General features: G+C 46.4%; 1 protein-coding gene across 1 annotated transcript in view; it reads left to right on the forward strand.

Moving 5' to 3' along the window:
* The window catches only part of LOC117316198, a 50,594-nt gene extending 31,510 nt beyond the window's left edge, over positions 1-19,084 (forward strand). The window contains exons 4-9 of the mRNA XM_033870720.1: positions 8,685-8,745; positions 9,969-10,048; positions 12,774-14,368; positions 14,919-15,043; positions 16,689-16,884; positions 18,471-19,084. Of these exons, the coding sequence (XP_033726611.1) occupies positions 8,685-8,745; positions 9,969-10,048; positions 12,774-14,368; positions 14,919-15,043; positions 16,689-16,884; positions 18,471-19,045 (2,632 nt within the window). The 3' untranslated portion in view covers positions 19,046-19,084. The remainder of the gene's footprint in view (positions 1-8,684; positions 8,746-9,968; positions 10,049-12,773; positions 14,369-14,918; positions 15,044-16,688; positions 16,885-18,470) is intronic.
* Positions 19,085-26,483: the final 7,399 nt, after the last annotated feature.

Below are 26,483 nucleotides of genomic sequence, written 5' to 3' on the forward strand. Positions count from 1 at the left end.
CATCCCCCTTCCTCCACCCTCTCGGGGCCCCATCCCCCTCCTCCCCCCACTCTCCTGGCCCCATCCCCCTTTTCCTCCACCCTCTCGCCCTAAATTTCCCAAACTATTTTCCCCTCTCTCTGGGCCCCACCCCCCTCTCCCCCCCACTCTCTCTGTTTTAAATTCCCACATTTCCACTCTCTTTTCCCCCATCCCCTCCCCCTCCACCCTCCGGGCCTCCATCCCCCTCTCCCCCCCACTTCTCTGGCCCCACCCCCCTTTACTCCACCCCTTCTGGGCCTCCCCCCCCCCCCTCCTCCACCCCCTCTCTGGCTCCATCCCCCCCCTCCTCCACTCTCTCCCCATCCCCCACTACTTTCCACTCTCTCGGCCCCTCCCCCCCTCCTCCCCTCTCTTTTCCCTCATTTCCCCCACTACTTCCCACTCTTTCTGGCCCCATAACCCCCTTTTCCTCCACTCTCTCGGGGCCCACCCCCCTTTTCCCTCCACTCTCCCTTTTGGCCCCACCCCCCCTTCCTCCCCCCACTGGGCTCCTCCCCCTTCCTCCATTTCTCTCGGGCCCCAAATCCCCCTCTACCCCACTCTCTCGGGCTCCCCCACCTTTCCCCCCCCAACCCCCTTTTGCCCCCCCCCCTCCCCTCCCCCCTCCCCGGGCCCCATCCCCCTCTCCCCCAAACCCTCTCCTCCCCCCTTCCCCCTCCCCCTCTACTTCCCACCCTCTCGGGCCCCCAAATCCCCCTTTTACTCCCCCTTTTCTGTCTAAATTTCCCCACTACTCCACTCTCCCCGGCCCCCTCCCCCTTTCCTCCACTCTCTCTGGCTCCACCCCCCCTCCCTCCCCTCTCTCTGGCTCCACCCCCCCTCTCCCCCCATTTCTTCTGTCTCAATCCCCCACACTACCCACCTCTCTGGCCCCTTTCCCCTCCCCTTTTCCCCTCTCCCTCTGGCTCCACCCCCCCTCTCCCCCAAACTCTCTCTCGGGCCCTCCATCCCCTCTCCTCCACTCTCTCTGTCTCAATTCCCACTACTCCACTCTCTCTGGCCCCGTTCCCCTCTCCTCCACTCTCTCTCTCTCTCTGGCCCCATTTCCCTCTCCTCCACTCTCTCTCTCTCTCTGGCCCCATTTCCCTCTCCTCCACTCTCTCTCTCTCTCTCTATGGCCCCCTTTCCCTTTCCTCACTCTCTAGCCCTATTTCCCTCTCCTCCACTCTCTCTGGCCCTATTTCCCTCTCCTCCACTCTCTCTGGCCCCTTTTTTCCCTCTCCTCCATTTCTCTCGGGCCCCCTTCCCCTCTCCTCCCAACCCTCTCTGGGCTCCACCCCCCCCCCTCTCCTCCCCTCCTCTGGCTCCACCCCCCTCTCCTTCACTCTCTCTGGCCCCTCCCCCCCTCCCCTTTCCACTCTCTCTGGCCCATCCCCCTCTCCCCCCCACTCTCTCTGGCTCCATCCCCCCCCTCCTCCATTTCTCCTCTTTTGGTTTCCCCTTTCCCCCCTCCTCCACTTTTCCCCGGGCTCCATCCCCCTCTCCTCCACTCTCTCTGGCTCCTCATCCCCCTCTCCTCCACTCTCTCTGGCCCTATTTCCCTCTCCTCCACTCTCTCTGTCTCAATTCCCACTACTCCCACTCTATCTGGCCCCTCATCCCCTCTCCTCCACCCTCTCTGCTCCATCCCCCTCTCCTCCACTCTCTCTGGCTCCATCCCCTCTACTTCCACTCTCTCTGGCTCCATCCCCCTCTCCTCTCCACCCTCTCTGGCTCCATCCCCCCTCTCCTCCACTCTCTCTGGCCCCATCCCCCACTCCTCCACTCTCTCTGGCCCCACTCCCCCCTCTCCTCCACTCTCTCTGTCTCAATTCCCACTACTCCACCTCTCTCTGGCCCCATCCCCCTCTCCTCCACTCTCTCTGGCCCCATCCCCCTCTCCTCCCACTCTCTCTGGCCCCATCCCCCTCTCCTCCACCCTCTCTGGCTCCATCCCCCTCCTCTCCTCCACTCTCTCTGGGCTCCACCCCCCCCTCTACCCCAAACTCTCCCCGGCTCCACCCCCCTTTCTATTTCCCCCCCTTTTCCTCTGGGGCCCCATCCCCCCCCCTCCCCCAAACCCTCTCTTCCCCCACCCCCTTCCCCCCCCCAACCCTCTCTTTCCCCCCCTCCCCCCCCTTAATTTCCCAAACCCTCTCGGGGCCCCCCCCCCCTCTCCCCCACCCCCTCTGTCTCAATTCCCACTACTCCACTCTCTCTGGCCCCACCCCCCTTTTCCCTTCCCCCCCCTCTTTTGGGCCTCCACCCCCCTCTCCTCCCCCTTCTCTGGCCCCCCCCTCCCCCTCTCCCCCCCACTCTCTCTGCCCAAATTTTCCCACAAACTCCAAACTCTCTCTGGCCCCTTTTCCCCCCTCCTCCACTTTTCTCTGGCTCCCCCCCCTCTCCCCCACTCTCTCTGGCTCCTCCCCCTTTTCCCCCCACTCTCCCCTGCCCTAAACCCCCCCATTTACTCCCCCCCTTCCCCTTCCCCCCAAATCTCCCTCCCTCTCTCCCCTCTCCTGGCCCCATTTCCCTCTCCTCCCCCCACCCCTCTCTCTCTCTCGGGCCCCCCATTTCCCCCCCCTTCCTCCACTCCCCCCTCTCCCCTTCTCTCTATGGCCCCATTTCCCTTTCCTCACTCTCTAGCCCTATTTCCCTCTCCTCCACTCTCTCTGGCCCAAATTTTTCCCCCCCTCTTTCCCTCCCTTTCCCCCCCCCACTCTCTCTGGCCCATTCCCCTCTCCCCCACCCTCTCTGGCCCCCCCCCCCCCTCTTTTCCTCCCCCCTCTTTTGGGCCCCAAACCCCCCTCCCCCCCCCTCTCTCGGGCCCACCCCCTCCCCCTTACTCTCTCTGGCCCCCCCCTCCCACTCTCTCGGCTCCATCCCCCCCTCTCCTCCACTCTCTCTGGCCCCACCCCCCCTCTATTTCCACCCCCTTTTGGGCCCCACCCCCCTCTCCTCCAAACTCTTTTCGGGCCCCATCCCCCTTTCCCCATTCTTTTTCCTTTGGCCCCATCCCCCTCTCCTCCCCTCTCTCGGGCCCCCCATCCCCCTCTCCTCCACTCTCTCTTCTCAATTCCCATTTTAATTTCCCACTCTCTTTTTCCCCAAATCCCCCTCTCCTCCATTCTCTCGGGGGCCCCACCCCCTCTCCTCCATTTCTCTCTCCCCCCAAACCCCCCCCCCCTCTCCTCCCTCTCTCTGTCTAAATTTCCCACTACTCCACTCTCTCTGGCCCCACCCCCCTCTCCTCCACCTCTCTCTGGGCCCCATCCCCCTCGCCTCCCCCTCTCGTGCTGGCCCCATCCCCCTCCTCTCCACTCTCCTGGCCCCATCCCCCCCTCCTCCATCCCCCTTCTTTCCCCTTCCCTTCCCCCCCCCTCCTCCCCCCCTCTTGGCTCCATCCCCCTCTCCTCCACCCCCTCTGGCCCCATCCCCCCTCTCCCCCCACCCTCTCGGGCCCCCACCCCCCTCTCCTCCACTCTCTCTGGCCCCATCCCCCTCTCCTCCACTCTCTCTGGCGCCCATCCCCCTCTCCGCTCACTCTTCTCTGCTCCCATCCCCCTCTCCTCCACTCTCTCTGGCGCCCATCCCCCTCTCTCCACCCTCTCTGGCCCCATCCCCTCCTCCTCCACTCTCTCTTCCCCATCCCACCTCTCCTCCACTCTCTCTGGCCCCATCCCCCTCCTCCTCCACCTCTCTGGCTCCTCCCCCTCTCCTCCACTCTCTCTCTCTGCCCCATCCCCCACTACTCCACTCTCTCTGGCCCCAGCCCCCTCTCCTCCACTCTCTCGTCTCAATTCCCACTACTCTCACTCTCCTCTGGCCCCATCCCCCTCTCCTCCACTCTCTCTGGCCCCCATCCCCTCTCCTCCACTCTCTCTGGCCCCATCCCCTCTCCTCCACCTCTCTCTGCTGGCTCCATCCCCCTCTCCTCCACTCTCTCTGGCTCCATCCCCTCTACTCCACTCTCTCTGGCTCCATCCCCTCTACTCCACCTCTCTGGCCCCATCCCCCTCTCCTCCACCCTCTCTGGCCCCATCCCCCCTCTCCTCCACCCTCTCTGGCCCCATCCCCTCTACTCACCCTCTCTGGCCCCATCCCCCTCTACTCCACCCTCTCTGTCTCAATCCCACTACTCCACTCTCTCTGGCTCCATCCCCCTCTCCTCCACTCTCTCTGGCTCCATCCCCCTCTCCTCCACTCTCTCTGGCTCCATCCCCCTCTCCTCCACTCTCTCTGTCTCAATTCCCACTACTCCACTCTCTCTGGCCCCATTCCCCTCTCCTCCACTCTCTCTGGCTCCATCCCCCTCTCCTCCACTCTCTCTGGCTCCATCCCCCTCTCCTCCACTCTCCTGGCTCCATCCCCCTCTCCTCCACTCTCTCTGGCTCCATCCCCCTCTCCTCCACTCTCTCTGGCTCCATCCCCCTCTCCTCCACTCTCTTTTGGCTCCATCCCCCTCTCCCCCCCTCTCTCTGCCCTCCCCCTCTCCCCACTCTCTCGGGGCCCTTTTTTTTCCCTCTCCTCCACTCTCTCTGTCTAAATTTCCCCCCCTATTTCCCACCCCTCTCGGGCCCCAAATCCCCCTCTCCCCCCCCCTCTTTTGGGTTCCATCCCCTCTCCTCCACTCTCTTTTTTGGTTTTCCATCCCCCTCTACTCCACTCTCTCGGGCCCCACCCCCATCCCCCCCCCTCCCTCCCCCCCTCTGGCTCCATCCCCCTCTCCTCCATCTCTCGGGGGCCCCATCCCCCACTCCCCCTTCACCCCTCTTTTGGCCCCATCCCCCTCTCCCCCCCACTCTCTCTTCTAAATTTCCCACTACTCCCCCTTTTCTCTCCCCCCCCCCTCCCCCCCCCTCCCACTCTCTCTGGCCCCCCCCCTCTCCTCCCACTTCTCTCTGGCCCCATCCCCCTCTCCTCCATCTCCGCCACCCTCTCTGGCTCCATCCCCCTCTCCTCCACTCTCTCTGGCTCCATCCCCCTCTACTCCACTCTCTCTGGCTCCATCCCCCTCTCCTCCCCCCTCTCTGGCCCCAATCCTCCTCCCCCTCTCCTCCCCCACCCTCTCGGGCCCCCATCCCCCTCTCCTCCACCCCCCGGGCCCCCATCCCCCCTTTACCCCACCCTCTCGGGGCCCCATCCCCCTCTACTCCACCCTCTCTGTCTAAATTTTTCCCCACTAAAAAAAACTCCCCCACTCTTTTGGCTCCACCCCCCTTTTCCCTTTCCCCCACTCCTCGGGGCCCCTCCCCCCTTTTCCCCTCCCCTCCTCGGGCTCCATCCCCCCCCTCCTCCACTCTCTCTGTCTAAACCCCCATTTACCCCCTCTCCTGGCCCCTTTCCCCCTCTCCTCCCCCTCCCCTGGCTCCATCCCCCCCTCTCCCCCAAATCTCTTTTGGGCTCCATCCCCCTCCCCCTCCACTCTCTCGGGCTCCATCCCCCTCTCCTCCACTCTCTCTGGCCCATCCCCCCTCCTCCACCTCTCTGGCCTCCATCCCCCTCTCCTCCACTCCTCTCTGGCCCCCATCCCCCTCTCCTCCACCTCCTTCTGGCTCCATCCCCCCTCTCCTCCACTCTCTCTCTGGCTCCATCCCCCTCTTCCTCCACTCTCTCTGGCCCCGTTCCCCCTCTCCTCCACTCTCTCTGGCCCCATCCCCCTCTCCTCCACTCTCTCTGGCCCCATCCCCTCTCCTCCACCCTCTCTGGCTCCATCCCCCTCTCCTCCACTCTCTCTGGCTCCATCCCCCTCTCCTCCACTCTCTCTGGCCCCATCCCCCTCTCCTCCACTCTCTCTGGCCCCATCCCCTCTCCTCCACTCTCTCTGGCCCCATCCCCCTCTCCTCCACTCTCTCTGGCTCCATCCCCCTCTACTCCACTCCTCTCTGGCCCCATCCCCCTCTCCTCCACTCTCTCTGGCCCAATTCCCCCCTTCTCCACTCTCTCTGGCCCCCATCCCCCTTTCCTCCATCTTGGCCCCATCCCCCTCTCCCCCTCTCTCCTGGCCCATCCCCCTCCCCTCCCTCCCCCCGGTTTCCATCCCCCTCCCTCCACTCTCTCTGGTTCCACCCCCCTCTCCTCCACCTCCGGCTCCATCCCCCTCTCCTCCCTCCCCTCTGGCTCCATCCCCCTCTCCTCCACCTCTGGGGCTCCATCCCCCCCTCTCCCCCCCCCATTTTTCTCGGGCCCCCATCCCCTCCCCTTCCCCCCTCTCCCTGGCCCCCCCCCCCTTCTCCTCCACCCCTCCCCTTGGTTTCCATCCCCCCCTCCCCACCTCTCTTCTCCACCCCCCTTTCTCCTCCACTCTCTCTGGCCCCACCCCCTCTCCTCCACCCTCTCTGGCTCCATCCCCCTCCCTCCACTCTCCCCTGGCCCCATCCCCCCCTCCCCCCTCCACTCCTCTGGCCCCTCCCCCTCTCCTCCACCTCTCTCTGGCCCCATCCCCATCTCCTCACACTCCTCTCTGGCTCCATCCCCCTCTCCTCCACTCTCTCTGGCCCCATCCCCCTCTCCTCCACTCTCTCTGGCCCATCCCCCTCTCCTCCACTCTCTCTGGCCCCATCCCCCTCTCCTCCACTCTCTCTGGCCCATCCCCCTCTCTCCTCCACCTCTTCTGGCTCCATCCCCCTCTCCTCCACTCTCTCTGGCCCCCATCCCCCTCTCCTCCACTCTCTCTGTCCCCATCCCCCTCTCCTCCCACCCTCTCTGGCCCCATCCCCCTCTCCTCCACTCTCTCTGGCCCCATCCCCCTCTCCTCCACCCTCTCTGTCTCAATTCCCACTACTCCTCACTCTCTCTGGCCCATCCCCCTCTCCTCCACCCTCTCTGGCTCCCATCCCCCTCTCCTCCACCCTCTCTGGCCCCATCCCCCTCTCCTCCACCCCCTCTGGCCATCCCCCCCCCTCTCCTCCTCCACTCTCTTCTGGCCCCATCCCCCTCTCCTGCACTCTCTCTGGCCCCATCCCCCTCTCCTCCACCCTCTCTGGCTCCATCCCCCTCTCCTCCACCCTCTCTGGCTCCATCCCCCTCTCCTCCACCCTCTCTGGCTCCATCCCCCTCTCCTCCACCCTCTCTGGCCCCATCCCCCTCTCCTCCACCCTCTCTGGCTCCATCCCCCTCTCCTCCACCCTCTCTGGCTCCATCCCCCTCTCCTCAACCCTCTCTGGCTCCATCCCCCTCTCCTCCACCCTCTCTGGCTCCATCCCCCTCTCCTCCACCCTCTCTGGCCCCATTACCCTCTCTCCTCCACCCTCTCTGGCCTCCATCCTCTCTGGCTCCATCCCCCTCTCCTCCACCCTCTCTGGCTCCATCCCCCTCTACTCCACCTCTCTGGCTCCATCCCCCTCTCCTCCACCCTCTCTGGCTCCATCCCCCTCTCCTCACCCTCTCTGGCCCCATTACCCTCTCCTCCACCCTCTCTGGCTCCATCCTCTCTGGCTGCATCCCCCTCTCCTCCACCCTCTCTGGCTCCATCCCCCTCTCCTCCCCCCTCTCTGGCTCCATCCCCCTCTCCTCCACCCTCTCTGGCTCCATCCCCCTCTCCTCCACCCTCTCTGGCTCCATCCCCCTCTTCCTCCACCCTCTCTGGCCCCATTACCCTCTCCTCCACCCTCTCTGGCTCCATCCTCTCTGGCTCCATCCCCCTCTCCTCCACCCTCTCTGGCTCCATCCCCCTCTCCTCCACCCTCTCTGGCTCCATCCCCCTCTCCTCCATTCTCTCTGGCTCCATCCTCTCTGGCTCCATCCCCCTCTCCTCCACCCTCTCTGGCTCCATCCCCCTCTCCTCCACCCTCTCTGGCTCCATCCCCCTCTCCTCCACCCTCTCTGGCCCCATTACCCTCTCCTCCACCCTCTCTGGCTCCATCCTCTCTGGCTCCATCCCCCTCTCCTCCACCCTCTCTGGCTCCATCCCCCCTCTCCTCCACCCTCTCTGGCTCCATCCCCTCTCCTCCACCCTCTCTGGCTCCATCCCCCTCTCCTCCACTCTCTCTTGGCTCCATCCCCCTCTCCTCCACCCTCTCTGGCTCCATCCCCCTCTCCTCCACCCTCTCTGGCCCCATTACCCTCTCCTCCACCCTCTCTGGCTCCATCCTCTCTGGCTCCATCCCCCTCTCCTCCACCCTCTCTGGCTCCATCCCCCTCTCCTCCACCCTCTCTGGCCCCATCCCCCTCTCCTCCACCCTCTCTGGCCCCATTACCCTCTCCTCCCACCCTCTCTGGCCCCATTACCCTCTCCTCCATCCTCTCTGGCTCCATCCCCCTCTCCTCCACCCTCTCTGGCCCCATTACCCTCTCCTCCACCCTCTCTGGCTCCATCCCCCTCTCCTCCACCCTCTCTGGCTCCATCCCCCTCTCCTCCACTCTCTCTGGCTCCATCCCCCTCTCCTCCACCCTCTCTGGCCCCATTACCCTCTCCTCCATCCCTCTCTGGCTCCATCCCCCTCTCCTCCACCCTCTCTGGCCCCATTACCCTCTCCTCCATCCTCTCTGGCTCCATCCCCCTCTCCTCCACTCTCTCTGGCTCCATCCCCCTCTCCTCCACCCTGTACAACTCCAGCCCTGGATCCTTGCCTGAAAATTTCCATAACATTAGATATAACTGCCGACATAAGGTTTTCTACTACATATATTGTACAGTATTGTAGTGTATTTATATCTTACAGAAAACCAAAGGAAACCTCATTGAGTACTGGCAAATATACAGTTGGACATGACACAGCAGGGGTAAGGCCTTTTAATTTGTGTCTAGTCAGACCTGGGCCCAGTTGTTCAAAAAGTGATTAGGCTAATCATAGTTTAACAACAATCTTAAAATCCCGGTAAAATCATTTCTGGTAAAACTAACTTGACAAAATTTTATGAGACTATAACATTGCTCTGTCTCTTCCTACCTGTCCACTTTAAGGAAATATACAAACACAGGTATTGAAGTAAATGAGATTTTCACTTATTAAGTGATTAAGCTAATCACCTTTTTAACAACTGGGCCCTGGTGTATAAATTGAATTCATTTAATTCATCAACCTATCGCTAGTTAGTTGTTTTTTTTAAGCAGAATAGACAATATCTTCAGAGAAACGTATATTGTTCATTGAAATTTCTGTTAAGTTAAACTTTTTTCCTGTACCATATTTGTTCTCAATTAAGCCCCATATAATTGTGACAAAAGAGGGATTCAAATGGGGAGGGGTAATTTGCAGGCTAAAGATTAATCGGTTCAGTCTCAGACATATATCACTACAGGGAGTTTATTTGTGGGTAAATCTGGTAATGGTGTATATTGAAATATATATAGACTTTGTTACAAATTACTTCTGAACAGGTTGTGCCACCAGATTTTGACATCGCAGTTGAAATTTTGATAAATGTGAATATTAGTGTCTCAATGATCAAGATTGAAAATCAAAATTAATCGAAAAGTTGTCAAAAATGAAATGAAACAAATTTTTTGATGCTTAATTTGAAAATCTGTTTGTTGTTTAGTGAGCTAGCTATCAGCTACTACACATAGTCTTCACCTCTAAATGACCATGGCTGTTGAAGGGGCATTAAACAAAGAATAGATACAAATATTGTTTTAATTTGTCTGTAACTGTTCATCACATAACTGGTCGTTTCTACCATGTAATATATGGTTATGTCACAAATATTGTAAGACACATTTGAATTAACATTAATTTCAAGTTAACATTTATATTCTCATAAAATCGGAGTTATATGGTAAATGACATTTCACATATGTGACTGTGTTGTATGAGATTTCAAGCTCATTCAATAATTTGATATACAATTTGTCTTGTGGCGTATAAGATTTTTTTTTTTGATAAATTCCATTTGACATGGCTGGTTTATGTAAGATCCTCTATATACAACAAGTTTAACATATTCTAAGGAAACAACGTTGTAGCCTTTACAAAGATCCCCAGAGTCATGTTTCACTGTTGTAGGGTGCTGTAGACAATGTGACCATAGATGTGGACAGTGGTCTGGTTCCTGTGGAGAATGGTCAAGCAGGGGGCAGCCTTAGGTAAGAATTTCTTAAGTTTTCAATCTTCAAGTTCTAAACAGTGTAGTTGGATCTAAAGGTCAAAGGTCAATTCCACCTTTTCCAAGATGGTGGATATTATGCATTTATGGCCCTGGATGCAGGGAAATATGAAGGTTTGTTTACCCGAAGGTATCATATTTCCCTGAGGGCTTGCCCGAGGGAAATATTAGAGCTGAGGGTAGACAAACATTCATATTACCCTGCATCCAGGGCCATAAGTTGTTTATTATACCGAAAAATAATCGGTAATAATGATACTAAAAAATAAACTGATGATATGAAATATCATTTTTATTACAAACCCCTGTGATCCCGGTCGCTCAATTGATACAATTCCAAGTCAAGGTGTTATTGACCGTTTCTTTTAGACTGCACGAAAACGTTTGCGTTTCTATTCGTCTGCCATTTGTAAATAACTGGAAGGGAGACAACTCCTCGCAACAGAATGTGGGGGTCGTCATGGGGGCACGCCGTCCAGGGAGATATAATGATATTTATCTCCCTGGCTCACACACCTCAGGGAGATATCATGTTTTACCCCCCCTTCCACGTGATGCGTTTGGGCCCCCCTTCCACGTGATGCGTTTGGGCCCCCCTTCCACGTGATGCGTTTGGGCCCCCCTTCCACGTGATGCGTTTGGGCCCCCCTTCCACATGATGCGTTTGGGCCCCCCTTCCACGTGATGCGTTTGGGCCCCCCTTCCACGTGATGCGTTTGGGCTAATCACAGGCACTGTTATACACATGAGGTATAATAATCTAATTTGAAACCTTTTTCCGAGAAAAAAAAATTGAAAACACCTAAGCTAGAATTTGCACACCCCAAACTTCAAGCTATATTTAATTTCAGCATTTATACACAACACACCAAAACAGTATGAAAGTCAAAAATTTATTGAATGGAACCAATAACTTGTTCAGGCTCATATTAAATATTACCTAAAGGTTTTGGCATTCTTAGGGGCTGCTCATTCTTACAACTAAATAACATCAACTAACAATATTACATAATAAATTTTTACTCGCTACTAAAAAGATACACCTAAACAATTAAGATACTAATTATACTATAGGGGCATGCAACCCCCAAGCTAGAGCGATCATAGCTTAGCTAGCTATGACTAATAGAGAGGAGAGAAACCTAGCTTGAGCGACCTCAAGCCACAGAGTAAGCAGTTGGTAGCTAAAAAGCAGGCAGTTCTGCTACGACTGTTTCAGATGGGGCGACCCCCGAGCTTGGGCGATCCCAAGCATATCATCTACATAAGAAATAAATACACAAAATATGATATAATGAATTGGGGGCAAGAAATTCCCCGAATTTAAAAGTGCTAATATCACGGCGTGATAACTTCATTACTGTGAGTGATATCCTCTAACTATTCCTTACTAAGAAGAGCAGCCCAAAATAAAAATAAAAATGTGACAGCTTGCATTGTAACAAAATAAAGCTTATAATTAACCAACACAGATGTACAAAAAGGTGCTGCGAGCCGGCTGCCCCAACCTGAATCAGGGAGGTAGGTTTATCCAATGCTCAGACCAGCTTGCCAGGTGTTGTCTCACCATGAGGCCTTACTTACCCCTAAACAAATGAGCCCGAAACAAGTAAAAAAGACATGTAATAAATATAAATATTATAAGTAAACACATATAATAAAAACAACATATACACATGAAAAGTACAGGCAATCAAAACAAAACAACAGTATATAAATATTAAAAGGTAATTATAAAATAATATAAACAATTATACACAAACCACAGTAAAGAAAACTGCAAATTATCAAAGGTGGAGGTGGGGCGGATGGTGGATGATGAATAAAACACTGCTGCTACAAATAATCACGCTGCTTGAAAATGAATGCAGGTGGCGCTATCCCCTGACGTATTTCCATTGGTCAAGAACATCACGTGATCAAAGGCGCGAGGTTAGAAATAGATATTTACTAACATGAAGACTGTGACGGGGTTTTTAAATGTTGTGTACAAACAACTATTTAGTAAACAAAATATCATCCAAAAACATATTTCATGGTTTTTTTTTTTCGGTATTTAAGGTACCAATAAAAAATTTGACGTGGGCATGCCTTCCAGATATTCAGCATTCAGCCATTGTTTGTGACTTTGACTGAACACTTTATTAAACATGCCATTTTATAGATATAATTATTAGTCCCCTACCGGTGAAACCAGGGAAGTATAGGTTTCCTCCCCGTCTGTCTGTCTGTCTGTCAGGGGCCGCGGTGGCCGAGTGGTTAAGGTGTCCCAACACTTTAACACTAGCCCTCCACCTCTGGGTTGCGAGTTTGAAACCTATGTGGGGCATGCAGTTGCCAGGTACTGACCGTAGGCCGGTGGTTTTTCTCCGGGTACTCCAGCTTTTCTGCACCTCCAAACCTGCCACGTCCTTAAATGACCATGGCTGTTAATAGGACATTAAACAAAATAAACCAAACCAAACCAAACTGTCTGTGAGTCAGTCCTCTCGGTTTTCCGTTTGAGTATCTGCAGATTAACTTCAAGTTTCAGGGTTTTTTGGTCAAGGTCAAGGTCACTGTTACTATTTATAGCGGGAGCTGGTAGGGGACATGTATTGCTTTTGAAATACCCAGCATGCTTTTTGCTGTTAAAGCTATTTTAAGTTTAACACATATTTTTTTTGGTTCAAATTTATCTTTATTTTCATTCCTCGACAATTTAGGATCAGTAATGGTAGCCAGCGGAGCCCCGGACATTCTCCTCACCACGCCAACCAACGACAACTACCTGCACCACCTCAGGGTAACGGAACGGTCAATCGGACATTGAAAATGGATGAGGACCCCGAGGATGATTACGATCATTTGAATAAAATGGTGAATCAGGGTAATAAACGTGGGTCAAACTATGACCATGTCATTCTCGGTGAAGATGGATCGGTGAAAATCAAAGAACGAAAGCCAAGTGTTCCTGATACGGATTACGCAGAGGTGAACATGGAAAACATCTACACTCCAGTCAAGGAGCAAGGAGCGGCTGACAGCCGAAAATCACAAAATTTTAATGGTAAAGCTCGGGTTAACATTGTTCCACCCTCAAATGATGATGAATATGCCATGGTCAGCGATGAACGGGAACCGATGCTTCCAACAAATGTTAAGGTCAAAGAAGATCCATACGCAAAACTTAAGGAGAAAGAGGATCCGTATGCAAAACTGAAAGAAAAAAATGGTGTGTTAGATAAGGTAAAAGAGACTGATGACCCCTACAATAAGGTCAAGGATAAAGATGACCCCTACAATAAGGTCAAGGAGAAAGATGACCCTTACAATAAAGTGAAAGATGATGACCCCTACAATAAGGTCAAAGAAAAGGATGACCCCTACAATAAGGTCAAAGAGAAGGATGACCCCTACAATAAGGTCAAGGAGAAGGATGACCCCTATAATAAGGTCAAGGAGAAGGACGACCCCTATAATAAGGTCAAGGAGAAAGATGACCCCTACAATAAGGTCAAGGAGAAAGATGACCCCTATAATGAGGTCAAGGAGAAAGATGACCCCTACAATAAAGTGAAAGATGATGACCTGTATAATCAGGTCTCGGAGAAGGATGACCCCTACAATAGGGTCAAGGACGATGATCCATATAATAAGGTTAAAGAGGAGGGAGAATCGGGCGGTTCATTTATGGATTTTGACCCCTACAATAAGGTCAAGGACACTGATCCATACAACAAGGTCAAGGATACTGACCCTTACAACAGAGTGGAAGACGATGATCCCTATAATAGAATAAAGGGGGATGATCCCCCTTATAATAAGATAAAAGGTGATGATGTTGACGACCCTTACAACAAAGTTGATGATGATGCTTTTGTAGATATTACAGAGGATCCGAAATATCCGTATTCTACTGTGGATCCCAATCGGAAAACAAAACAGGTGACAACAATAACAGTGACTCGTAATAGTATGGAGGTACCAGCTGGGGCCGTGGGCGGGGCATCTCAATTAGAGGAAACTTTCAAAGTTGAAGAAGGCGGGGATGAATATGCAGTTGTTGTGAAAAATCGGTCGGACTCATCATCCGTGGCAACTGTTGTGAAGGCTGACACGCCTCCTGAGATCAAGCCCTTAACACTTCCCCCGGAACCACCGAGGAATTACCGGAGAGAAGAAACAACAACAACACAGGCGCCACCTGGTGGTGAAGCCACACCCACAACTTCAGTCAACCAATCACAAACGCAGACTCCAGCTGCCACAAGTGTCAATCAAACCTCAACTGCTGAAGGAGAAACTGCGCAGGACGCAGGTGAGCAGACTTGTTGAATTTTGTTCGGTCATGTTAAAAGTCATGATCGATCGTCACTATGCCTCAACATATTAATTATGGATCCTATGTATTACCCACCCTTTTAATGATAATCAATGAGAAATAAAACGTAGCATTTTGTAACAATTTGGTAAAAAAAAAATGATGAATAATATATTGAATTGACTTCTGTTTATAAAACCGGAATTTTCACATACTATTTGTATCATTACCAGATATTGACTCGGACAGCTAACTATATACCCTATTTCATATATATCAGAATAAAAGCAGAAACATTTTTCAATGTCGCTTCTTTTGCATGAATTTCATACTTAAACTACAGAAATAAATAACAATACCTAATTTTTTATTTTTACACGTATATGTGAAAGTGAACACAGATGGCCGACTTCACCAGATCTCAAGGCTATTTTCAGATGAGAAAATGAATACTCCTGGGATGTATGAAGGAAATTACAGAACACGTCTGTATGAAATATATATGATAAACATATTTACAACTGCTGTAATTCTACTGTAATTACAGGTCCTCCACGCAGGGAACCCGGCTATATAAAACTGACGTCACGAGAGTCAATGGCGAGCATAAATGCCCGTCGCGCGCTCAACATGTACGAAACTGTGGCAGAAACGGAAAATATGTATGCAACAGTAAGTATTTTTCTGCCCCAGTAAATTATTTGATGGATTGGTAATGGTTATTTTAATTGGTAAGAAAACTTGCCATTAGGGAAGTAAGTAAATTTTCATGAGTGAAAATACTATGAAATTTTGGTGAATTTTGAAAATTTGTTATATGACTACTAATTTGTTACATTCATTCAATAAACTTTTGAAAAAAAATCCTGAGAAAACTGCGAGATTGGGACTTGCATGTATGTGAGTAAATATGAAATTTTGGTGAAAGAGAATTTGTTGCATGACTTCTAATTTACACTTTCAATTTTGTACACACATTCAATAAACAGTACTGTAAAAGTGGAAATGTTCGCGGCGTGGACATTTTCGCTTATTTCGCGACAATCAAATCTCCGCGAAATTATCCACATGCGAACATAATAACACATGAAAATATTGACACGCGAATATTTCCACCAAATAAAATCCAAGACGCAAGTTCCTAGTGGTATACCATATGCATTCAAGCGTCATATCGCCCGTGATGTGTAACGTTGTCCGTGGTCAATCAAGAGACATGCATGGATATAAACTAATTTAAGTAATGTGAAAAATGATAGTATTTTATCTAATTCAATGTTTACTTATCATCAAATTTTCTTCATTTCGTGATAACTATGATCGTTACTACGTTACCGTTACTGTACAGATTAATCTCGGAGGAGCTCGGCCTTTTGTAGCTATAGGCCCCGAAACAGCACAGGTTTCATTTGTTACACAAAAGATTAACTTACTTGTAATAGAAACGTAAAGTCATTGCACGGTAATATATTTCATCTATATCTGAAACTTTGATACATTATTGCAATGAATTTAAATATCTAACATATTTGATACCTGCAAAATTAACCATCGCTAATTGAGACACCTGCGTTTGTTTTGACTGGACATGAATGCTTATCACAGCACTCAGCATGACCGGGTGGCCAATCCTTTCAACTTTACCGTGGGCGGCACCTCGCGTGGCCTGTCTACTAATTAGCGTAATTGGCACTTATAAAGAGATGTTCAGTCGCAATTAAATAATACTAAGTTAACACTGTATTTGACAATACATGCATGATTTCTTAATTAGTTTTCCATACAACACGAGTACTAATATCGTACATTGCGATGTACATTGTCGGGGCCTAAAGTTGCAATCAGCTGTCTCGTGCGGTGTACTTTTCAACACAAAAAACTGCATCAACGCTAAAATGTGTGACATATATATATCTTTTTCTGTCACAGACGTACTGCAAAGATCACACATACAACCCATTAACCTGTTGATCAAAGTATTGGTATTTTTACAGGGCCGACCGACACGAGCATTCAATGGAGTTTTCTGAAAAATCTTACTTTACGTACATGCCCACTGACATCGCAGCGCGAAAATATATTTTCATCATGAGTGACAGCGCGAAAATATCCACACCGCCGCGAACAGTTTGGAGGCTGACTAAGCGAAAATTTCAACGCGCGAAAATATCCACTTTTACAGTATATTATGTTTACATGAAGTACAGGTTTCAGGATCATCCAATCAAAAAGTTTTGTTTTACAGTAATTTTTTCTGGAATTCGGATTTATAAAAATCCCGAAAAATTCTTGTAAAATTTATTTATATCTTTGCAAGGTGGAGGGAGGCTCAGGTGATGGCGTTATTCGTGCGGCACCCACAAACCCTGCTCCTAACCGGGCCAGTCTCCCTAACGACTTCTATGCAGAGATCGGAGGTTCAGGTGATGGGATCATACCTCCTCCCCCCACAAACCCTGTACCGAACCGAAACAGCCTCCCAAACGACTTTTATGCTGAAATAGGAGCTTCAGGTATGTAGATATAAACTGTAAAATTGTACACATTTAGGGAAGGATTTTAAGCCCGCACAACTTTTCAAATCATATTTTGAAGGAAAGAAAACACAGTTTCGTGTCCTAGGCCAGAGAAAGCATTCATATAGACAAACTGACCCAGACTACAAACCTCGTATGATTTTCTGAGAAATCGCATTTGTGGTGTCATATTTGACAATATTTACCAATATCTCAACCCAATTGTAAGACTATAAGACATATTTATTATTCATCTGCCACCAAACAAAAACCTTTAGAATAAGACAAGGAGTCCCCATTCACAACAATTTTATGATGTCATAGAAGCAATACAGTGACGTCATGGAACAAAATTATGATGTCATAGCTTATATCAGCTGTCTTTCCTCACCCCGGTAGAGACAGATTTCGTTTCCCAAGTAACCATGGGACCACCCTGTAAAGTATGGAGACAGGGATATCCAAATCTGAGTGTAAGAGAGAAACAAAAACAGAAGCAAAATAGTAGTAGGATGAAAAAGGGGGTGACATGACCTTGACAAATCATCATTATTATGTCAGAGCATGACCTTGACAATTCATTATTATTACATCGCAGCTTGACCTTGACAAGTGATTATTATCATGTCACAGCATGACCTTGACAATTCATTATCATCACGTCACAGCATGACCTTAACAATTCACTATTATTATGTCACAGCATGACCTTGACAATTCACTATCATTATGTCACAGCATGACCTTGATAATTCATTATTATCATGTCACAGCATAACCTTGACAATTCATTATCATCACGTCACAGCATGACCTTGACAATTCATTATAATGTCACAGCATGACCTTGATAATTCATTATTATCATGTCACAGCATGACCTTGACAATTCATCATCATCACGTCACAGCATAACCTTGACAATTCATTATCATTACGTCACAGCATGACCTTGACAATTCATTATAATGTCACAGCATGACCTTGATAATTTATTATTATCATGTCACAGCATGACCTTGACAATTCATCATCATCACGTCACAGCATGACCTTGACAATTCATCATCATCACGTCACAGCATGACCTTGACAATTCATTATAATGTCACAGCATGACCTTGACAATTCATTATTATTGCCTCACAGCATGACCTTGACAATTCATTATTATTATGTCATAGTAAGTCACAGCATGACCTTGACAATTCATTATTGTTGTGTCATAGTAAGTCACAGCTGTCTTTTCCCGCCGGATGAGTTGGCAAAAATGGATCACTCAGTGAAATATATGAAAAAAATCAATCTCAAACTCATACAAGTTATAGATTCTATTTATCTCCGTCTTAGGATGACGTTTCATTCTCACTGTGAATGAGACTTTGTGTAATGATATCAGCCCTTGCATGAATATTGGGGTCTGGGGAATTTTAAATAGGCTTAAAAGAATTTATTAATCAGTGAATTTTTTTTCCAGTTTAAAAATCCTTCAACACCAGAGATATCAATCAAGTTTAAAGTATTAAAATATTTTACCATGAGAGATATCGAGGTGATTTGTCTTTACATGTTTTTGTTCCCAGGAGAACAGCAGGCTCGCGTCCCTGCACCGCCTTCTCTGGATAGTCTTCACCTCATGACAAAGACACATCACGACGTTCGTCAGGGGTCAAGGTCATCCACAGAGGAAAGTGAAATTAGGCACATTGTACCGGAGCAGTTGTCGCCAAGTGGCTTTGTCAACTCGCCTCCATATGGAACAGCAGCTAGAGCAAGTTACGGAGATCCTCAATCGTCAAGTCCAAACATCCGGGGTGCTAGCGGAAAGGTGACCCTTGACCCCAATTACCAGACTGTGAGGGACTGTGTCAATGAAAATGACCTTGACTGTGACATTGACCCTAATTATGAAAGTGTAGAGGAGGCAAAGGCAAAGGTTTTCGTGTTGGAACAAAAAAAGGAAGACGGACAAACGCCAGCGGACAATAAGAAAAAAAGGAATCATGTTTATGAGGAAGTGAAACCCTCTTCGGAAGAGAGAGGAAATCCGACTCGTGCGTTACGTTCTCATATGTACGAAGACATTGATGAAGTACAGGAACAGAAACGAGAATTGAACAGAAAGTCACAAGAAATTTCAAAATCTAAAAAAATATAAAAAAAAAAAAAAAATAAACACATTAATTTTATGAAATCATAAAAGATATTCCCCGAATATAAAGGTTTCAGATTTGTTTCAAATCCCAAAAATAGGAGGTAAATCACCTTCCATTTCGATTTTAATGCATTCAAGACATAATCAAAAAGAAAGGTGAAAAAGTGTTTTAATTTGGTTAACATTTGATCTTTTATAATTTTTCAGTTTGTATAAGTTACTAATTGTTTGGCTTTTCTTGCCTGTATTATTTTTAAGACATTAAAGCTGAAACACAGGGTTTTCAGCTTTCCGTACATGTACTGGTTAACTGTATGCTGGACTTACGACTCCAAAACATGAACAACTCTATATCTTTCACTACCAGTTTCATTGTTTTTATCCTGCGATAAGCCACGTCTGGTGATAAGTCCATGTCTGGAAATAAGCCCATGTCTGGTAATAAGCTCATGTCTGGTAAAAATGCTGACAGTTGCAAATTTATTGTCTTGCGAAATGTCCAACCACTACTTCAAGTCATAGTTTATCTGTTTGGGCTCTTGGCTTATTTCAGGATAAAAATGAGAAAAGAATGTGTTTTGTAAGCTATTTAGTACAATAAAATATTTTATTGAAGATGTGGAATTCATAACGAAATACAAAATAGGTTTTGTTACATTGAAAAACAAGGTTGGACGGTGTATGGGGTTGTGTTAATTGTTAGATTTTGATTAATAATTGTAAAATGATATACGATGAAGGTGCCTCATTGTCGGGTTTGATGAATATTATAAATAATTATCTATATTAAATGTTGTCTTCTATATGTCAAAATATCACTGTGTCTGATTAATTTTATGAACTGTTTAAATGTTTCATACTCTGCAAGAATATTTGGTGCTTTATTTGATAATTGCCTTTTAGAATACTGCACCTCTTACTGTATTAAAGGGGAATAACTATTAGCTTGCCTCCCTTCATCTACTGATTGACATGAAATTCATTTAATGCAAAATAAATGTATCGATCTTTCCTAAAAATATCTAGAGAAGTCTTTTGGATAGATAATTTTTTTTTTTCCCCAAGAATGCGAACTTTTTTCAATAAGTTGGTATCGCCTAATCTTTGATTTTATTTATTTTACTTTTGATTGTTTACATTTTCATTTTAAAGTGTTGGTAAATCAGTTTGATAAACTAAAAGTATCAATAATCTGATCTTCAAATCATTCCAACTGAAAATTTCATTTTTGTATGCATTTATAAAAATTGCAACTTCAGACAGTTTCTGATTGGATAGACTGACATATGTAATTTTGATATTTGTTATGCAACTGTCATATAAAAATGTTGTCTGATTATTCTTATTTCAGTGATAAATTGAAAGGAAATGAAACATGAATTGTTCAAAGATTAGAACAAATTTTTTGAGAACAGTTAGAGCTGAAAATGCAAGATTTGACATAACTCTGTACACCTCAGTGGTCAATAGGTCGTACACCTCAGTGGTCAATAGGTCGTACACCTCAGTGGTCAATAGGTCGTACACCTCAGTGGTCAATAGGTCGTACACCTCAGTGGTCAATAGGTCGTACACCTCAGTGGTCAATAGGTCGTACACCTCAGTGGTCAATAGGTCGTACACCTCAGTGGCCAATAGGTCGTACACCTCAGTGGTCAATAGGTCGTACACCTCAGTGGTCAATAGGTCGTACACCTCAGTGGTCAATAGGTCGTTAAATTTGAAAGTCAGATTCTGGTCCTGATTTGAGTCCCGAGTTTAAGTCATCCCAATAAACTTTTATAATGGTTTCGACTTATCTTTAGAATGTCTATTCAAATTATAAGAGAGACCTCGTGTAATCAAAAAAACAACTCTTTGTACAATACCCACTACAAACCTGTAATGAGGGTAATTTGATTAAATAGATTCAAATTTCTTCTTTTCAGCTTATATTTTGAAATTTAACAGCAACAAAATTTTGTTCTTTCTGTGATTTATATTCAATTAACAAATATTCAGTTATGATTATGATTTAAAATATTTTTCTGGAGATAAATTAGAATTTTATAAACAAAAAAATATCCTTCAACTGTATAGCTGAATGAACTAGGTGAGGTTGTTTAAGTTATATTTTTTACATTTTTTTCGGAATAGCCGTATAATTATCTTTTTCCCCCGGATATGATGCGACAGGTGTCGTTACTGGTCAAGATGAAGTATGTGATTGGTCAATGTAGAGGTAAATTCAAAATGCAGATATGCAGTTAAAAACGAAAAACAAAGATAAGACTGAATGCAAACTGAATAAGTAGGTTATCTGTTTAAATGACACATTAATGAAATTATATTCCTGATTCAAATGGAGTCTTATTATCACCAAAAATGATTCAAACTGATATAATTTTGTTATCTGTGCTGAGACACATTAGTTCGTTGATTTATTTCACCATCAGTTTTACATTATAACCACCAGCATTAAAACTATGCCGTTTATCTTTTTTAAAGATATTTCTTGTTTATTATTAACATGGATGATACAGTCTAATTTTTTTCGTGAATGAATTCCTTCCATATTTTACTCAAATATATATATCTCAGGAAAACACAGATTTAAAAAGGAAAAAATACAGCAATATGCAAAAAAAATTGACAACTAAAAATATTTAAAATAAAACCTCCGATAGATTATTATTATGTGTGTTGAATGGTAGAACCATGTAACCAGAAAAATTACTGCTGAACAAAATTTTATAGTTTTCATCAATTGTAAAAGTGAATTTTGATACATGTATTTTCTTTGAATTAACTGTCTTGTTCTTTGTTAGAATTTATAATGACAGAAAATGTTTGTACACAATAAGGTATAAAAGTTAATATTTGTGACAATATAGAGGGAGACTTGATAAACTGGGTGACAATATAGAGGGAGACTTGATAAACTGGGTGACAATATAGAGAGAGACTTGATAAACCGGGTGACAATATAGAGAGAGACTTGATAAACCGGGTGACAATATAGAGGGAGACTTGATAAACCGGGTGACAATATAGAGGGAGACTTGATAAACCGGGTGACAATATAGAGGGAGATTTGATAAACTGGGTGACAGTATAGAGGAAGACTTGATAAACTGGGTGACAATATAGAGGGAGAGTTGATAAACTGGGTGACAATATAGAGAGAGACTTGATAAACCGAGTGACAGTATAGAGGGAGATTTGATAAACCGAGTGACAGTATAGAGGGAGATTTGATAAACCGAGTGACAGTATAGAGGGAGATTCGATAAACTGGGTGACAATATAGAGGGAGACTTGATAAACTGGGTGACAATATAGAGGGAGACTTGATAAACCGGGTGACAATATAGAGGGAGACTTGATAAACCGGGTGACAATATAGAGGGAGACTTGATAAACTGGGTGACAATATAGAGGGAGACTTGATAAACTGGGTGACAACATAGAGACTTGATAAACTGGGTGACAACATAGAGAGAGACTTGATAAACTGGGTGACAGTATAGAGAGAGACTTGATCAACTGGATGACAATATAGAGGGAGACTTGATAAACTGGGTGACAACATAGAGAGAGACTTGATAAACCGGGTGACAATATAGAGGGAGACTTGATAAACTGGGTGACAGTATAGAGAGAGACTTGATAAACTGGGTGACAATATAGAGAGAGACTTGATAAACTGGGTGACAATATAGAGGAAGACTTGATAAACTGGGTGACAACATAGAGAGAGACTTGATAAACTGGGTGACAATATAGAGAGAGACTTGATAAACTGGGTGACAATATAGAGGGCGAGTTGATAAACCAGGTGACAATATAGAGGGCGAGTTGATAAACCGGGTGACAATATAGAGGGAGACTTGATAAACTGGGTGACAATATAGAGGAAGACTTGATAAACCGGGTGACAATATAGAGGAAGACTTGATAAACCAGGTGACAATATAGAGGGCGAGTTGATAAACTGGGTGACAATATAGAGGGAGACTTGATAAACCGGGTGACAATATAGAGGGAGTCTTGATAAACCGGGTGGCAATATAGAGGGAGACTTGATAAACTGGGTGACAATATAGAGGAAGACTTGATAAACTGGGTGACAATATAGAGGGAGACTTGATAAACCGGGTGACAATATAGAGAGAGACTTGATAAAACGGGTGACAGTATAGAGGAAGACTTGATAAACTGGGTGACAATATAGAGAGAGACTTGACAAACTGGGTGACAATATAGAGGGAGACTTGATAAACTGGGTGACAATATAGAGGGCGAGTTGATAAACTGGGTGACAATATAGAGGGAGACTTGATAAACCGGGTGACAATATAGAGAGAGACTTGATAAACCGGGTGACAGTATAGAGGGAGACTTGATAAACTGGGTGACAATATAGAGGGAGACTTGATAAACCGGGTGACAATATAGAGGAAGACTTGATAAACTGGGTGACAATATAGAGGGAGACTTGATAAACCGGGTGACAATATAGAGAGAAACTTGATAAACCGAGTGACAGTATAGAGGGAGATTTGATCAACTGGGTGACAATATAGAGGGAGAGTTGATAAACCGGGTGACAATATAGAGAGAGACTTGATAAACCGAGTGACAGTATAGAGGGAGATTTGATAAACCGAGTGACAGTATAGAGGGAGATTCGATAAACTGGGTGACAATATAGAGGGAGAGTTGATAAACCGGGTGACAATATAGAGGGAGAGTTGATAAACTGGGTGACAATATAGAGAGAGACTTGATAAACTGGGTGACAACATAGAGAGAGACTTGATAAACTGGGTGACAATATAGAGAGAGACTTGATAAACTGGGTGACAGTATAGAGGGAGACTTGATAAACTGGGTGACAATATAGAGGGAGACTTGATAAACTGGGTGACAATATAGAGAGAGACTTGATAAACTGGGTGACAATATAGAGGGAGACTTGATAAACTGGGTGACAATATAGAGAGAGACTTGATAAACCTGGTGACAGTATAGAGGGAGACTTGATAAACTGGGTGACAATATAGAGGGAGACTTGATAAACTGGGTGACAATATAGAGAGAGACTTGATAAACTGGGTGACAACATAGAGAGAGACTTGATAAACTGGGTGACAGTATAGAGGGAGACTTGATAAACTGGGTGACAACATAGAGAGAGACTTGATAAACTGGGTGACAATATAGAGGGAGACTTGATAAACTGGGTGACAATATAGAGGGAGACTTGATAAACCGGGTGACAATATAGAGGAAGACTTGATAAACTGGGTGACAATATAGAGGGAGACTTGATAAACTGGGTGACAATATAGAGGGAGACTTGATAAACCGGGTGACAATATAGAGGAAGACTTGATAAACTGGGTGACAATATAGAGGGAGACTTGATAAACTGGGTGACAATATAGAGGGAGACTTGATAAACTGGGTGACAATATAGAGGAAGACTTGATAAACCGGGTGACAATATAGAGGAAGACTTGATAAACCAGGTGACAATATAGAGGGCGAGTTGATAAACTGGGTGACAATATAGAGGGAGACTTGATAAACCGGGTGACAATATAGAGGGAGTCTTGATAAACCGGGTGGCAATATAGAGAGAGACTTGATAAACTGGGTGACAATATAGAGAGAGACTTGATAAACCGGGTGACAATATAGAGGGCGAGTTGATAAACTGGGTGACAATATAGAGGGAGAGTTGATACACCAGTTGACAATATAGAGGGAGACTTTATAAACCGGGTGACAATATAGAGGGAGACTTGATAAACCAGGTGACAATATAGAGGGAGAGTTGATACACCAGTTGACAATATAGAGGGAGACTTTATAAACTTGGTGACAATATAGAGGAAGACTTGATAAACCAGGTGACAATATAGAGAGAGACTTGATAAACCGGGTGACAATATAGAGGGAGAGTTGATACACCAGTTGACAATATAGAGGGAGACTTGACAAACTGGGTGACAATATAGAGAGAGACTTTATAAACCGGGTGACAATATAGAGGGCGAGTTGATAAACTGGGTGACAATATAGAGAGAGACTTGATAAACTGGGTGACAATATAGAGGGAGACTTGATAAACCGGGTGACAATATAGAGGGCGAGTTGATAAACTGGGTGACAATATAGAGGGCGAGTTGATAAACTGGGTGACAATATAGAGGGCGAGTTGATAAACTGGGTGACAATATAGAGGGAGACTTGATAAACTGGGTGACAATATAGAGGAAGACTTGATAAACCGGGTGACAATATAGAGGAAGACTTGATAAACCAGGTGAGAATATAGAGGGAGACTTGATAAACCGGGTGACAATATAGAGGGCGAGTTGATAAACTGGGTGACAATATAGAGGGAGACTTGATAAACCGGGTGACAATATAGAGAGAGACTTGATAAACCGGATGGCAATATAGAGGGAGAGTTGATACACCAGTTGACAATATAGAGGGAGACTTGATAAACTGGGTGACAATATAGAGAGAGACTTTATAAACCGGGTGACAATATAGAGGGAGAGTTGATACACCAGTTGACAATATAGAGGGAGACTTGATAAACTGGGTGACAATATAGAGGGAGACTTGATAAACCGGGTGACAATATAGAGGGAGACTTGATAAACTGGGTGACAATATAGAGGGAGACTTGATAAACTGGGTGACAATATAGAGGGAGACTTGATAAACTGGGTGACAATATAGAGAGAGACTTGATAAACTGGGTGACAATATAGAGGGAGACTTGATAAACCGGGTGACAGTATAGAGAGAGACTTGATAAACTGGGTGACAATATAGAGAGAGACTTGATCAACAGGATGACAATATAGAGGAAGACTTGACGGAAATCGTTTCTGGATTCTAGAGTAAGGCCACTGAAATTGATTGAGTTAGTAAAACTATGTTGTTTGTAGTTATGTATATCACGCATGAAGAGTTATCTATGTGATGCACATGTCAATTATTCTGACTTCCTGTTAGAGGTCAAAAGGTCAAAGGTTAAGAATTGCCCTGTAGTTTCTCAATCCAGAAAAATCAATCAATGCTAAGGAAATCATGTGTTAGAAATGTTGGATTATCGTAAATAATGTTGCCTTAATTGACCTTATTGACACACTTACTAAATTTTTATTATAGTAAACTGGTAGAAAATTTCGCTTCTATATAAATATTTTGAGAAAAAAAATCTAGATATATATCACTCATTTCATACTACACTGTACAAATGTATTGATAGCAAGACATTTTATTTTACTGTTTTTTCTGCGGTGATATCACAAGGCTGAACTTTACTGAATAATCACAACATTATTATTTTGACATGTCATGGAGAAATGAAAGAAAGAAAATCTACAGTAAAAGATGAAGTTGAGGAAGACATTTTATTAAGGGCAATCATAAA

The sequence above is a fragment of the Pecten maximus genome, chromosome 18 (assembly GCF_902652985.1).
Source record: "Pecten maximus chromosome 18, xPecMax1.1, whole genome shotgun sequence".
Classification (NCBI taxonomy): Eukaryota; Metazoa; Mollusca; class Bivalvia; order Pectinida; family Pectinidae; genus Pecten; species Pecten maximus.